General features: G+C 40.0%; 1 protein-coding gene across 3 annotated transcripts; it reads right to left on the bottom strand.

The window, feature by feature from the left end:
* Positions 1 to 7,186: 7,186 nt before the first annotated feature.
* On the bottom strand, positions 7,187 to 16,356 carry ttk (ttk protein kinase). 3 transcript variants are annotated; one of them, XM_046314576.1, is made up of 25 exons: positions 16,222 to 16,356; positions 15,724 to 15,816; positions 15,364 to 15,586; positions 14,710 to 14,816; positions 14,273 to 14,416; positions 13,927 to 14,038; positions 13,703 to 13,787; positions 13,046 to 13,155; positions 12,873 to 12,954; positions 12,605 to 12,713; positions 12,196 to 12,418; positions 11,972 to 12,078; positions 11,732 to 11,875; positions 11,351 to 11,517; positions 10,990 to 11,129; positions 10,409 to 10,541; positions 10,128 to 10,220; positions 9,791 to 9,948; positions 9,063 to 9,214; positions 8,816 to 8,940; positions 8,632 to 8,706; positions 8,316 to 8,492; positions 8,109 to 8,208; positions 7,887 to 7,972; positions 7,187 to 7,798 (listed from the first exon to the last, which is right to left on the bottom strand). In XM_046314576.1, the coding sequence occupies exons 2-25, from the start codon at positions 15,812 to 15,814 to the stop codon at positions 7,712 to 7,714; spliced, it is 3,030 nt and encodes a 1,009-aa protein (XP_046170532.1). In that variant the 5' UTR covers positions 15,815 to 15,816; positions 16,222 to 16,356; the 3' UTR covers positions 7,187 to 7,711. The 3 variants fall into 3 exon arrangements, with proteins under 3 accessions (XP_046170532.1, XP_046170534.1, XP_046170533.1); XM_046314578.1 differs by having other exon boundaries at positions 15,724 to 15,855; positions 16,222 to 16,341; XM_046314577.1 differs by having other exon boundaries at positions 15,724 to 15,831; positions 16,222 to 16,335.
* Positions 16,357 to 16,863: the final 507 nt, after the last annotated feature.

Raw genomic sequence — 16,863 nt, 5'->3', positions numbered from 1 at the left:
AAATCCAGATCTCCATGGGTTGATAAATTTGATTTCCATTGATAATTTTTGTGTGATTTTGTTGTCAGCACATTCAACGATGTAAAGAAAAAAGTATTTAATAAGAATATTTCATTCATTCAGATCTAGAATGTGTTACTTTAGTGTTCCCTTTGTTTTTTTGAGCAGTGTATAATGTTTCCTGATCTTTCTTTTTACACTTCAGAACAAACTTTCTTTAGATTTCTTTTTTTGGGGGGGACTATTTGGTGTTCTGTATAGTGAATCTGTTACTCAATGTGTTTATATGGGCTAATAGCAGTAAGACCACAACATGTTTTTCATAAAGTTTAGTAAAAACCCCTCTTAGACAGCACTCTTACGGGTTTAAAAATAATTCAACTGCATTTTTGATCTGGGCTGAATACATCACAATTAAAGCGGATATTAGAATTGGACATTTTTGTTAACAACGTTCCAGCATTCTCAACAAACAGACTCGGTAGCGACTACTCTCTCCAAAGTCAAAACAGGGGGCAAGACAGAACTAAATGTATTGATAGGATGGAGAGCAGAATTTACCATTCATCGAGTTTGTCACACCCTGATTTGTTTCCCTCTCTTGTGCTTGTCTCCACCCCCCTCCAGGTGTTTCTCATTTTCCCTATCATCCCCTGTGCATTTATACCTGTGTTTTCTGTTTGTCTGTTGCCAGTTTGTCTTGTCAAGCCTACCAGTGTTTTTTACCCGTACTCCTGTTTCGCTCTAGAGCTTGTTTTTCTGTTTCTTTTCCCAGTTTTGACCACACAGTCTGCCCTGACCCTGACTGCCGTTCTGTACCTTTCTGACTCTTTCCTGGATTACCGACCCCTGCTTACCTGTTGTCTGCCTGCACACTGTTTTGTTAATAAACATCTGTGATTTGAACTGTCTGCATCTGGGTCTTATCCTGAGGTCTGATAGTACGTACTGGCCTTGACTAACCCAGCAGACTCGGACTAGTCTAACCCAGCAGACCCCGCCACTACAGCAAACCCCCCAGAGTGTCAGTTACCCCGCTACCAGTGGCGCCTCTCCCCAATCTACCCAGGCTTCCCGAGAACCCAACTTACCTCCTCCGGAGCGCTACGCTGGAGATCCAGGATCCTGCAGGGCGTTTCTCTCTGCGTTCTCTCATCTTGAGCTACAGCCCTCTTCATTTCCCTCTGATCGCTCGAGGATAGCGTACTTGATAACACTGATGTCTGGGAGGACTCCTGCATGGGCTACGGCAGTGTGGGAGCAGCAATCCACTGTTTGCCTCAGTCTGTAGGAATTTGTGGCAGAAGGTACATAAAGTGTTTGATTCTCTGTTTTCCAGGAGAGAGGAAGTTCGTAAGCTGCTCCAACTACATCAGGACTCCTGTAGTGTGGCAGACTATACAGTGGATTTTCTCACAATGGCAGTGGAGAGTGCCTGGAACCCGGAAGCCCTGTTCGATGCGTTCCTTCATGGAGTTCAGGGGCCTGCTTGCATGCGCATTACCACTCCACTATGTCTCCCTGTCATGGGTTTTGCGCCATCAGCACAGATACCAACACATATTGACTACCAAAGTCCATTTGGTGTCAGAAAGCTGTCCAGTATTTTAAAAAATATCCTCTCCTGCTGTTGTGTTTCTATGGGCTTACTTTAAAAAAAAACATTTATCAATTTTTGAGCAAACGGAATGAGCAGCAGCTACATTTGGCTACATACATTAGTGGAATTTCCGCGATAGAGTAACGATTAATGTGATTGGATGTTAATTATTTGACTAGGCTACCTGTATTTGACATTGTATTCACTGAACACTTGATGGTTTAATTGTATTTTGGGCAGTGAAACGAGGGTTACTCAGGTGAAAAAAAGCATCACCCAGATGTATAGCCCCGTTGGAAAATCCAAATGGACTGTTTGAAAATGTGAATCACATTTTTACTTGGCGTACCCCCAACGGCTTTGCGCGTACGCCTGTTAGGGAGTAGCCGCCTTAAATAATGTAAACTACGCTTTGGACCTGTTATTGCTCACACTCTCTATTTGGTACAAATTTGAAAAAACAATGTATCTGGAAATTAAAACTCCAATATTTAACAATAATGCCTTGCGATCTGGAGGACGGCTTTTGCATCCCCCAATGGTCCAAATCCTTACCGATATCATGGACAGTAATGGTTTGAAAACATTCCAAGATTTGAAAGACACATGCTCATTACCAGGAAACTCTTTATTTCTATACTTACAACTTAGGTCAGCTATGCTGGCCTATGTATATCTTGGGAAACCCAATTACCGGACGATCCAATGATGGGATTCATGAATAAATGATCTGGTCCCCCGAAAGGACACATCTCTATAATATATAAATAACTTTTGGAAAGCTCATATTCTAAGCTAGCCATTAAAGAAAATATGGTCCACAGATCTAAGTGAATATGAGTAAACCTTTAAATCTGTAATCTGTAACTTTTTGGGCAACCCAACCAAATTCACATAGAAATGCAATATATAGATATATTGAAAGCAAGTCTAAGAAGTGGTGGAGCTGTTCTATGTGCACTTTTTCCCTGCTTCCCCTGCTTAAGTTTAGTTTTTGTGTCTTTTACTTTCGGTTTTTGTACACCAGCTTCAAACAGCTGAAAATACAGTATTTTTGGTAATGGAAAATATATTTTGCTGCGGTTTAGATAGTACAATTCTCTACACTGTACTTTCTTTTTTTGTCACAAAGTGAAATTAGGCAAACTATTCTAATTTCAGCAACGAGGAAATGGCAGAGCAATTTCTGCATAGTGCACCTTTAACTGGACGAGAACGTAAAAACATGACCTTGGCATTCCATAATCTGAACCATCAATTTATACATTTTCAATTTGTTTCACAGACTATATTTAACACCAAGGAAACATTTTACGATGAAATTGGCCCCAACTGTTCACTGTGTCCCCTAAATCAGTTAGGCACATTCCTTCATGTGATGTGGGAGTGCCTTGCAGAAAAATTATCCAGGGACAAAATTACAGGATTCATTTAGAAGTTCATGAATGTAAATATTCAACGTTTTGCATCTAATATGCTACTTAACGATGATAGCTCCTTGAATCTCTCAATAAATCAGAGATGGTTAATGCTGGCAGGCAGCACTGCCGCAAAAAAAAAGATGTTGGCACTTAGGTGGCAATTGTCTCACTCTCTCCCAATTCACCATGGGATACAGTTACTATTAGAAGTTCTAATATTATAATTATCGACAGCGAGAATTAATGATGCTTGTCAAGAAACAATTGAGGCCTGGACAAATACTCTTGGCTCTGTAAAGAATAATCTCAGCTAAATCACATAAGCAATCTATAGAGCCCGAACAGCCCCCCCGAAGTAAAGAAACATATATACAGTACCCGTCAAAATATTGTACACACCTACTCATTCAAGGGTTTTTCTTTATTTTTACTAAATTGTAGAATAACAGTGAAGACATCAAAATATATGGAATCATGTGGTAACCAAAAAAGTTTTATACAAATCAATATATATATATATATATATATATATTAGATTATTCAAAGTAGCCACTTTTCCTTGATGACAGCTTTGCACACTCTTGGCATTGTCATCTTCTTTTACTTTCTTTGCTTCTAGCCCCTCCAGGAAGAGGTGGTATGGAGAGGGTTTTTCTGGGGAGGGGAGGCGGGACTGAAAAGCAACCCTAGTTGCTATTGAAGGGTTGGGAAGGGGTTGAAAACATGGTTTCTGGGTGAGGGGGTTATTGAAGGGAAACATGCTGGATGGGTGGGGTTGGGGGAATGGGGTAGCATGTTGGGGTGGAGGCTCACCTTTTCCTTTACCTTTACCTACCTCACCTTTACATACTAAATGTATTGATACTTTTTGTCTCTGTATGGTTACTTTTTTACTTATAATAATTTGTATATTGTGCATGTACCCCCCCCCCCTTCCCTTAACAGGAGAATGATAAAATGAATAAAGATTTGGTATCGAAACAAAAGAAATATATAACTTTTTAAAATATAACTTTTTGGGGTGAAGAATTATTGCGATTACATGTGTTCCCCGTGTGCACTCGTAACACTAAGCACAGTAATATATTTAAACTCAAAATATGCAATTGCGTTGAAATGCATATTCTTAAATTCATAAATTCCTTAAGACCTGCCCTTAACAAATGTATTTTGTCCTGGATTTTCAGACTTAAATTGTGGTGTTTTAGTGTTTTTTTTTATTTTGTACATATAGCCTACAGTTACATAAACTAATGAAAATGCTATTGTGTTCTTTGAAATACATTTTCTTTCATATTCTAATGTTACCTAAGACATTCATAACCACAACCAAATGACTGTTCCTCCGATAGCATATATGACATGTACAGTGCATTCGGAAAGTATTCGGACCCCTTGACATTATCCACATTTTGTTATGTTACAAACTTTTCTAAAATGGATTAATAAAAAAAATGTCATCATCAATCTACACACAATACCCCATAATGACAAAGCAAATACAGGTTTTTAGAAGAAAAAATAAATAATTGATCATCCTTGAAATGTTTCTACAACTTGATTGGAGTCCACCTGTAGTAAATTCAATTGATTGAACAGGATTTGGAAAGGCACACACCTGTCTATATAAGGTCCCACATTTGACAGTACATGTCAGAGCAAAACAACAATCTATGAGGTTGAAGGAATTGTCCGTGGAGCTCTGAGACAAGATTGTGTCGAGGCACAGATCTGGGGAAGGGTACCAAAAAGATTCTGCAGCATTGAAGGTCCCCAAGAACACAGTGGCCTCCATCATTCCTAAATGGAAGAAGTTTGGAACCATCAAGACTCTTCCTAGAGCTGGCCGTACGGCCAAACTGAGCAATCGAGGGAGAAGTGCCTTGGTCAGGGAGGTGACCAAGAACCTGATGGTCAATTTCAAAAAAACTATTTTTGCTTTGTCATTATGGAGTATTGTGTGTAAATTGACGAGAGGAAAAAATATTTAACACATTTTAGAAAAAAGCTGTAACGAAACTAAATGTGGAAAAATTCAAGGGGTCTGAATACATTCTGAATGCACTGTTATTTAGACTGCTAGCATGTTTACTTTCAAAAGACACATCATTGGCCCCAAAGGTGAGTCCAACGAGGCCAGGCTTTTCTAGTGTTAATCACTGGCATGGCAACCAATCAAAGTAGATCAGCTTTGTATTAGGTTACATGCTGCATATTAAAACACCCTAAAAGGAAATGTAGAGAATTGCCTAACAGTATGCTAATACACACAATAAGGTACGAGGTTGTGGTATATGCCCTATATACCACGGCTAAGGGCTGTTTTTGGGAGGACGCAACACGGAGTGCCTGGATACAGCTCTTAGCCGTGGTATATTGGCCACATACCACGAAGCCCTGAGATGCCTTATTGCTATTATAATCTGGCTACCAACATAATTAAATGCTTTGTCATACCCGTGGTATACTGTCTGAAATACCACAGCTGTCAGCCAATCAGCATTCAGGGCTCAAATCACCCAGTTTATAATAATAATAATAATAATAGGCCATAGCCTATATAGACTAGAACATTGGTCACCAACCTTTTATTTGTCGAGATCACTTTATGAGTCAAAATGCAAGCAGAGTGCAATTCTCTGCTGGGCGCAAGAGATCAAGTATACCTACCATGTATTGTGTGATATCAATTAAATGATCAATAGCCTATAGGGCCTAACTATAGTGCAAAAGCTCTGGGCATATTTATATTTCCAATTTAATTACATTTCTACAAATTATGAGCTATTTACACTGACTGGAAATATTGTTTCATGCATTTGCCTATTTTCATTTACAATAAGAGGTCATATTTTCTGAATGTAGGCCTTCCCTTAATATAACAGAGTTGCTTATATTTCAAAACTTGAGTCTCAAACTAGACGATATGAAACACTGGTAATAGGCCATTTTTTTTCACTGGACAGGGAGGGAGAGTGCGAATTGAAGTGGAGAAGAGTGTTTCATGATTTCTTAAAGTGCTGAATAAAAACATCATTGTCGTGCTGATCATTGTCTCAATGTCCCGAAACTGAAAAAAATTGAAGTGAGCTTTGTTTGCCCACTTGTTTTTGCTAGTTTTGTGAGTCTAGCTAGCTAATGTGGAGTAACCTACACAGCAATAGCTACTGTTCACCGCACATGATACCATGTGAAGTGACAGAACCCGGATATTATTATTTAAAAAAGCGTTTTTAAAATGTTATATTTTCCCTGTAAATAAAGCAACATTCTAATTCATTATAGGCCTAAATCAAATAGATTTAATATATAGTACCAGATTTGATGTAAGATATCCTTAAAATGTATTATGAGTGTCCTGAAAGGCATCTGCCCAATAAAATGTATGAGTGTCCTGAAAGGCATCTGCCCAATAAAATGTATTATTGTCAATATATACCAGATCCCTTTCCCACCCCTCCTAGCTATGAATTTTACCAGACTGTAAATACATCTTTAGGCCAGTGCTTGATTTGACCTGAAATGGTGCCAGTACTCATTTATATTTAGTTGCAGGAATTCAATACCTTCGAGATATATGAGGCGCAGCAACTCGGAATTAAATCTGAGGTGCCTTTACTCAGTTCAGGTGACCTCCCGCCCAAGTCAAGTACTGTGCTTAGGTAAAGACAGCAAATTACCTGTTTAACCACACTGCTAACCTTAAAGACAATGTTGACTTTGTGGCTATGCTGTCTAGTGTACACCATTCCTGGGTGCAAGAAGGTGAAAAAGAGAGATGTCTGGTGTCATGAAGAGCAAGTAACAGTCATGCTGGAGGTAATAGGAAATGGTGCATGCAGTATTGGTCCATTTTCATAGCTCTCCATGATGTGGTGCTGAAACCCTTTGGTTGGTTTTGATATGAATTTGAGACAGCATAATTACCATACATCATCCCATTTTACATTTTCAGAGCAGGTTATTCCCCCCTCCACATAAAATGCCCCCTTTCGTCCATTCAGCAGCTTCACTATAATTCATTCAAGACTTTGAGTTATTTGTATCCTACCAGTGCCAGTAAAATATATATATATACAAATAACTGAAAGTCTTGAATGAATTATATATATATATACTATATTCACTATATCTGTCTATCCACAGATGAAACTGACAGCTGAAATAAACATCAGTTAGCTAGTTTATTTGTTGAGCATTTTTTGCAGTTACATGTTTGAGAGTACAGTAAAATGTGTAAAGTAAAGAAACACAAAAAATGTCAGTCTAAAAAAAGAAAGAAAAAAAGTTTAGATTCATATCTGTCAAGATGCAAGTAAGGGGAAGTCATGAGGACATAAAAAGTGGAGGTGGTAGAGCGCTGTAGGGCAGATATGGACCCGGATTAAAAAGCTTCCTTATTTCCTCTCATCCTCTGTGTCATACTGACATACTTGGATAAAATAAAAGTAAAGGTTCCACTTCAAAGCATTCACACCAATCCAGACATGTCAGATCAGTGATTACTTCAAGGGGAAGGAAGGATACATTTTCAAAGTATTCAAACAAGGCCAGTGTACTGCCAAGCAGGATGTATTTTTCAGGTTGTGCTGAAGCATGGGTAAAGCACGACTTAGGCTATAAATGGAGTCCCATCTGCTGACACCTATGGGTTTTTTTAGGCCATCAGTGGAGCATCTACATGGCCAGATCACATCTTCCAGTTGAGCAGGCTGGATGACTTTACACACCCTGCAGCATCCAGTTTTCGACCACTGTTGCACATTTTCGCCAAGTTCTGTCGATTGCAGAGAAGACGCCAGTCAGTTAAAAGCAAATGACAATAAGATGAATATTATTGGAAATTCACACATTGTTATGCTCACATTAGTTGCCCTGGCAATGCTGTTGGGAGACTTTAAGGCAGCGAGCTCATTGAGGATCCTCTTCAGATCGTTGTTGTCAGGAGGTGCTGAAAGGAGATATAGAGGAAGACAAAATTACATTTGTTGCAATTCTTGTTCTTATTAAAAAAATATAATAAAAAACACTTGGTATTATGGCAGGTATAAGTTAAAAATATGCATAATGTGTGGGCATTTATGTACCTGGCACAGGTGACTGTTGCTGAGACTGAAGCTTTAGGTATGAATGCTCCAGCAGCTCCGCGATGGAAATCCGCTCTCTTGGGTTTCGTACCAAGCACCTCTGGTGGTAGAAAAACAAAACAAAAAAACATATCCCCATCAGATCCATGTAATTCACGGTAAATCAAAACTCAACCAAAACACCAAATACATAGCGGAATCACTCACCTTCAACACATCTAGCAGATCCTTCTCTGCAATGTCAGGGAACTCTATCTCATGAGTCGGGTCAATGATGGCGTGTAGCTTGGTGATCTGGTTGGTGATGGTCTGGAATGGAGTCTTCCCATAGGTCATGCAGTACATGATGCAACCAAGGGACCACACATCACCTTTAGTACTAATCTATGAATCAAAGAAACAAAAATATTTATTATACATCATTTCACATGCATATACTTCCAGCATTGATACAAATGAGTCCATAAGGAATATGCATTCAATTAAAAATACATTGTTTTGGAAGGACGGGACATCAGCTCACCTTAAAGCGTGCCTTCCCTGGCTGGGATGAAGTGTCTTTGATGGCTTCGGGGGGCATGTAGTTCAAGGTCCCCACCTGTGTTTCGGATATTTTTCTTGAAGATCAATATCCTTATTTTGGCAAGTTTCTGGTTATGCATACATACATTATGAACTACAGTTGGAGATGGGGGTTGTGCTCTTACCTGAGAATCTTTCATAATGCTTGTCACATCAGGCTGGATGCGGTTTGCAATGCCAAAGTCGATCAATTTCAGCGATGCATTCACAATCACAAAATTGGCAGGCTTCAAGTCACTATGGACAATACCTACACACAAAAAAAGTTACTGAAAAAACTAAAAAAGATTCTTATAGAGTGCAATGTTTGGGTATGAGGAACTTAGAAAACAATTGTTACTGATGAAGAGAGATAGATGGAGAGATAATAACCATGTTTGTGGATGGTCTGGACTGCCTCCAGCATATTCTTCCAGTAGAACTTCCTCTCCAGCGGGTTGACAGTTTTACGGTTCCGTAGCCAGGTGTTGAGGTCCAGGTTACCACATTCCATTAGCATGTAGATGTAGCTGTTGGTTATTTCACTGGAACACAAGAGAACTCGACTGATAAAATGCATTGCTCACTGGGAATCCCATGACATGTATAGTGGGATGGAACAGAGGACCACAATCGAAATACATTGTGTTGGGCCCTCCCGAGTGGCACAGCGGTCTAAGGCACTGCATCAGCAGTGTTGAGGCATCACTACAGCTCGGGGTTTAATCCCTGCAAGCTGACTTCACTTGTCAGTTGAACGGTGTTTCCTCTGACACATTTGTGCGGATGGCTTCCAGGTTAAACGAGCAGGTGTTAACAGTGCAGGTTAGCGGGTCATGTTTTGAAGGACGCACGACTCGACCTTCACCTCTCCCGTTTGGGAGTTGATACAACATCAATGAGACAAAAAAAAATGTAAAACTTAAATAATAGATTTATGTTGTTATCTTCCTTTTTTTTTACATGTAGGCCATATGACTATGTATTTGATTTGTTATGTATGTATCAGTACCACCAGTTTTTGTGCTTTGGATGTATAGTGTATGCATTTTTATAAAAATCCAAATAATATATTGCTAGACCCTAGCAGAATAAGTCAGTAGCAAACACTGAACACTCACTAATCATACAGCTTGATGATCTGATCACTGTACTGCTGAAGGTGATTGAGATGCTCGATCTCATTCTTGTAGCTCTCCACTGTCTGGGGATCAGCCTCCTCCAGGTTCACATACTTCACAGCAAACAGCTGATTCCGTTGGTCCAGAACCTGGTACACCTGAAATGACAGAGGACCTACTATTAAACCAGCTGGCTAATCGGTCATCCAACCACCTGTGTAGTACTTCCCTGGTATCTTAAATTGTCCAACAATTAACTGTCTTTCGTTGTCCGTTGCACAATGTTTGAGAACTTTTGTTACATTGTGCCTTAATGAACAAGACAACTGGACCCTACCTTACTGGATCCACCTCGGCCAATCATTTTCAGGACGAGGAACTGTTTGCCTTTTATCACGATGGACTCGTTTGAGAGAGCAGTGGTGGAACCCTGAAGTAAGGGACAAGTGCAAAGTCATTCAACCATCAAGTTCACATTTCATTTGACATAGGCCTTTAACTTAAACAGAAAACTTACAAATAGAGAACATAACTAGCTAGGGACATGAGTTAGTTCCTCCTGACCTGACTGCGTCTCAAGTGATCAGGGAAATCCCATGGATGGAGTTTGTGGTTTACCTGGTGGGTCTGTTGGGCATAGGACACCTGGCTGAGGGGGGTGCACGGCTGCTGCTGGGCAGGGCCGGCTTTATGGGCTGCTGAGAGAGGGGCCGCAACCGGGGGGTTCCTCTTGACCACGGGGGTAACGTAACTGAGGAGAAAAGGGAATTCAAATGTCAAAGTCCTATTTTCTGCACCACTGCTTCCCATCTTTCCTCTTGATTCCAAGACAAAACACACTCAGATCTCACCACACTGTCTGCCGTGACTGTTACTTAAGCCACGTCACAGGATGGATGAGTCTTAACTTTGCACTATGCCAGTTCAGATTAAAATATGCTCATTTTTCAAGAGGTAGTTCTCAAAGTAACCTTTTCAAAGTAACCTTTTCAAAATATATATTTTTTTATTGAGGGTAGCTTTATTGTAGCGCAACTTCTTGCAGTGGAAAGTGATATTTTCAGGTTAGCTTCCCCAACACTGACAATACCATTTCCTAATATATCTCAAGAGCTGAAATAGAATCATTAAATTATGGTTATTAGGATCATTGCACAAGAGCTTTTATGTCAGATGTATGTCCACTCCAGCCCCCTCACCAGTTGGCCCTGGGGTCTTTGTAGTTGGGCGTCTGGCAGGCGACGGGTGGGTTTAGTCTGGACGGGAGAGGGAGGGATGGGGTGGGCAGAGAGTCCACCAGACGTGGAATGGGCCTGAGATCAGGAGGGGTGTGCTTCTCCTGATGACGACCAAACACACACACAGATAAACCCAAAGGTTAAAATAGAAGAATCCAAAAGAAAACAAAAAAGTGTTAAGTGTCAAAACAGAGGCAAAAAGAGAGACAGAAATGTAGTTAACTCCGCCATAAGAATGAACAAACTAAATTGGAGATTGATGCTAGCACTTTTCATGTTGATGACACAGTAGAAACACCAAAAATAAAATAGCAAGCCAAACCTCTGGAGACACGACTCGGCTGACACGGGCTGGCATTTTCCACCCTGAAGACAGCTCCATGCTAGAGGGTTTGGGCTGTGTCTGGCTCAGAGGTAAACGGGCGGGAATCTCCGGCTCCCTATCTCTACCATAGTTTGACAGACTCAATGACCCGTGGGACTGTGGCTCTGTAAAAAGAAACACGTATAAGGAATCTATTAACTAAAACTTACATCAGGTTTGCAAGCTTTAAGCCGTTATCACTTTGCAGTCAGGATGAACAGGGTCATGTTCATTAGGTACCAAACAGGAGAAAACAGAGGGACTACATTTTCCATTGCATGCCCTAACGAACACCACCAAAACATACAGCATAATTGACTAAACTTAAATTAAACCTACCTGGGACACTCTCTCGGTCTTCTGCGGGGAGAAACTGGTAATTCCCGGCTTTTAGCTTCTGCATTGCAGTCTCAATTAGTTCAGTGGGCTTTGCGTTCACCTGAAGGGCTTTCTGTAGTATTGAGGTGCCTTTCTTGACCTGACCTATTGGAAGAATATGAACAAAAATCTCTTTAGTATCAGAACTCTATATTACGCACAATCGTTTATGTAAGATACAAATACAAATGGGCAATCTACCTTGAGCCACCTCAAACTGAGCATGTGCTATGTGCACAAAGGCAAAGCCTTTGCAGTTGGATCTCACAACGATGAAGTTGTCCCGAGCATCATCTGGGTCATCAATACTACAGAGGACATTTTTAGACAGCCATCAAACCAACAAACCAATTCTAGAACACTAGAAACACATCTGAATACATGCATGTTTTTTAATTTACAAAAATATCCTTTAGTACACTCACCCTTTGAGTTCGGCAAATCGGACCAGCATCTTGGCATAGCTTTCGTTTTTGCTGTACATTCCCAATGGCAGTCTGGAGAAGACTCTGGAATAGCAGTCCTTCAGCTTTAGGAGAAGGTTGGTGTCCGTCTGAGGGTTGCCCCTCTTCTCCAGCTTAGTCAGATAGAGCCGGCAAGCCTCAGGGGAGTTGGAACCGATTATCTGGTTTATATTGTCAGTGGTATCTACCATTGAAACAGCAGAGAACATATGAGTGAGGAACATTTTTCCTCTCACAAGTTTACCATTCGGTTAGTGAGCACCTCTTTGAATATGTGGGTGTGCACCAACTAATGCTTTTCACTAAACAAGCTTTTTGTACGTCAACTACTAGGTCAAAATGGCTTCACTTCAATGTAAAAGGTTTTCACCTTCCACCCTAGTGGCATCTCTCCCGTCTTGCCCATGCAGCAGTGTCGTGGTGGAGTCTACCATTCCCATGTCCTCCCATGGGCGTGGCTCAGGGCTAATGATCGGTGTCTGAGAGAGCACATTAACAACGATATGATTGTCCAATCAACTCGTCTTTAAAATAGGATTATGTGAGATATCATATGCTCTTGCTCTCCATGTTATTTCAACAATCCCCCCCCCCCGCTATAATTACAACTGAAACAGTGGGGATTTTCATTCACAGACCTTTAGATTGAGGAAGTCCCCATCTTCAACACGCTTTTGGGCTGAGGACAAGGTAAACATGGCACTTGAACCAGATGTTTGCCTAAAAGAAAGTTCCATTCATCAGTTTAGGCTTTGTAATCCTGTGTTCTGAACGTGTTTCCTTGAAATAGGTAAAAAATAAAGATGCTTACCTGGACAAGCTACTTGGGATGAGAGCCTCCCTCTTCTTCACCTGTCTTCCATCACTGTCATCATCATCCATTTCATAGATAGAACGATGGACTACAGGCACTCTCCCTGGCTAGAAGGGCAGGATAATAATGAACAAGAGATGATTTAAAGCCAGAGAAGTGATGGGGGGGAAAACGACTTTAAAACTAGGGCTCACGATATTATATTCTCACGATACTTAGGTACCGATACGACATGTATTGCGATATGCATGTATCTATATGTATCGCGATTCGATACTGCGATTTGACGTTCCTAACGCATTGCTCACTATATATGTCTGCTGCAGAGACAAGAGAGTCATAATGAAAACAAGGTTTGATCAGGCATGAAAATAAAAGTGCGAACATGTTGGCTAACAATTTAAAAAGATTGGAGAACAAGCTACAGGATGAAAAATACCCGGGTTTGGCGCAGATACAACCAACTGGCGCTAGCTAACGCTACCTAGCTAAAAACACAATCGATACTTTGAGTCAAAGTATCGATACAATATCGTCCATAGTAATATTGCGATATGCAACTGTATCAACACCCCCCCCCCCCCAACACTATTTAAAACTACTACTAATAAAATCTAAATGTAGAATCTTTAAAAGAATAAAATCAAACTTTACTATGCCAACGGCTCTCTTTCGTTGAGACCCAGAACTCCAAGCTGGAGCCTGGTCCTCTTGGGGTCCATTCCGTGGTTCCATTGTTCTAAGGGAACGAGAAGAACAGTGTCAACAACAAAAATTTCACGAGACAGAATAGAAGAATGTAAATCCAAACAGAGAGAAACTTGGTGTGAGAACATGGCACTGTAAAAAACACGCAAAAAAACACACTTGTTTTTTACCCTGAAGAAAATATACTGGAGAGTTGCAAGTCGCCTGTACCGTCTGAGTTTCTGGAGACTTTGCGAAATTCTTTGCCATTTTTTGCAGATCCATTTATATTATACGTTGAGACTGAAAGAAAAATTGTTTTAACAACACATTAAGACAATCAATATACAGTACTAAAAACCTACAGTAGCATAATAGTGATTTCATTCAAATCTAAGGTGAAGAAACATGTTCATGTATTATATACTATTTTTTGTTTTTGACGTAAACAAAAAAAAAGTTTTTTTTTAAAAGAGAGAAAATGGGCTTCCGGTTAATCCTGATCTCAAATGGGATTGGAAATTGGACATAACTAACCTGGTACATTTTCCTTATCCTCAGAGGAAAGAAGTTCTGCTTTGCCCAGTGTCAAGTTCTGCACAGCAGCCTCCAGCAGGTCATTGGGTTTGGCATTCAGTTCAATTGCCCTCTGAAGTATCCAAGTACTTTTCTTTGTGTTGCCTTTTGAGATGGGATAGTAAAGAAATAATAATCTTACTGACTAGATACCAATAATACTTTCCTGCAGCAGTATGGAGTTCCTGAATGGGAGTTTCACAGATTGGACTGATTCATTCATCATTGGCATGATATGAGTAACATGTTAGAGATTCAATAGTTGCTCTGTATTGGGTGAATATGAAAAAGCTTGTAAAACCATGCAGCCAAAGTTGAGTAAATAACCCAAATTGTGTTGCCTGTGTGTATAAATCATCTATGCCAGTCGAACCAAAGATAGTTGTACATCGCTCTACCTTGTGACAGTTCAAACTGAGCGTGTGCAATGTGGACAAAAGCGAAATCCTGGCAGTGTGTAGTCGCAACATTGAAGTTGCCCTCCGCCCCACTGGGGTCTTGAATTCTGAAAGAAATTAAAGGACTCATTCGACAATGTGAAGGAAATAAATAAATACCAAAAGGTTGTCTGTTAAAGGGGCAATCTGGGATTGGTACATACATTTTTAGACGTAAATTCTGGAATAAGCCATTGATTTTTTGAATAAAATAATTTACCGGTATAAATGCCTCCAGAGCTTAGTTCAACTGTCGGAATCCATCAGAGACCCCAACATCTAAACTGATTTCACTTCCATTATTTGTAAACCATGTAATTGTAAACAAACACTGAATAGCTTCAACTATTATTTTGAGCTCATGGATGGTCAGTCCTTGCATCCGTGAATTTGAGAATGGTTACCTTTTTGCTAGCCTTATCCCTCAGCTGTTAACCAAAAAGTGGCAATGTGGCCACTTTGTAGTTTTCCCAAATCCTAGATTGCCACGTTAATATTATTAATACACACCACACTTTGTATTTAACTGATGTAGCTAAGTACAGTCAACAGAGGAACATGTTGCAAAACAAAGCTCAAGCCTCTCATGGTACAGCATGATCATGGTTCACTCACACATTCAGCTCTGCAAATCTGACCAGCATTTTGGCATAGCTCTCATTTTGGCAGTGTTTTCCCAGTGGCATAGTTGAGAATACACGGGTATAGAAGTCTGTAAGCTTTGTGAGATGACTAGCATCCAAGTGAGGGTCTCCTTTCTTCTCCAAGACCATCAGATATGCGAGACACGTTTCAGGCGAATTGGAGCCAATGGCCTGGTTGATATTATCAGTGTCATCTGCATGAAAATGGGAGAGAAAAAAAAGACAATGAGTGACCGTTTGCAAACTCTGTGGTCTTATATGGGCATATCATTATGTACAATATATGAGGCATGTTGTCTTCGCCATGGAACGAATGAAATTGTTTTATTACCTTCGATTAGACATCTTGTTTTAATTCGGTCGAGCTTCTGACACAACATGGCAAGTTGGTGCTGTCTGTCTGTATGTTCCTCCTCCAACATCGCTGCAAAGAATGTAGCTAACGTCACCGTCGATACGTTAGCTAATGGATATTGAGGCAGTTACTGACAGTAAGCCTAGCTAGCTATTCACACATATGACATCTACGCTTTAGTGCGATATATACTGCTGATGTGTGAATCAACAAGCATACAACGGACCCTGATGTAAATAACCAGTTCGCTGGGATATGTGCTGCTAAATTAACGTCCTTAGCTAGCTAACCATTTGCATCTCGTCTAGCCAAAGAAAAGCTACCTTAGCTAATAACGCGTTTGCGACTAGTTCTAGCCAGTTAGCTACCGGATTATGGCGTATGCCATAGCACAAAGATTTACAAGGAAACAAAGCTATAAAGCAATCAAAACGTTTTTTTAAAAGTCGTACATTAGATTAAAACGCATCTCACCTTTTTATCAAATGTAGTTTCACGTGAAATAGTTACACTTCCCAGCTAAAAAACAACAACAACAACGTCAGTATGTCTGTTTATAACACACTTTCAAATCTACCACGTCCAAGTACTTCGTCAGCTCATTGGCCAGTTTGTATGGATGACTACGCCCCAAATATTCAAAATACTTCGCCCACTTCGATCAAAATTATTTGTAATTATGGAATTGCTCAAATGTACTTAAGTATCAAAAGTAAAAATATAAACCATTTCAAATTCCTTACATGTTCTATTGACGGATAGCCAGGGGCACACTCCAACACTCAGTAATATGTGATGGAGTAAAAAGTACATGATTTTCTTTAGGAAAGTCGTGAAGTAAAAGATGGCAAAAAATATAAATAGTAAAAGTACAGATAGCCCAAAAAACGACTTAAGTAGTAATTTCAAGTATTTTTACTTAAGTACTTTACACTACTGGTTAATGGTCCTAATTATTTACTCATAATAAATCCATAGTTTGCCTGGATGACATTTATACTTTTATTAACCAAATGCGTTTTTTTAATGCCTATAACATTTCACAGAACAGCTCAAATAAAGCCAAAGTCCTATGATATGTTCTACCACTGGGGGGCAGAAGGCCAACGCCTACCA

The sequence above is a fragment of the Oncorhynchus gorbuscha genome, linkage group LG19 (genome assembly GCF_021184085.1).
Source record: "Oncorhynchus gorbuscha isolate QuinsamMale2020 ecotype Even-year linkage group LG19, OgorEven_v1.0, whole genome shotgun sequence".
NCBI classification, from domain to species: Eukaryota; Metazoa; Chordata; class Actinopteri; order Salmoniformes; family Salmonidae; genus Oncorhynchus; species Oncorhynchus gorbuscha.
Note: the sequence above shows the minus strand (reverse complement) of the source record. Positions and strands in the feature narration are given on the sequence as shown.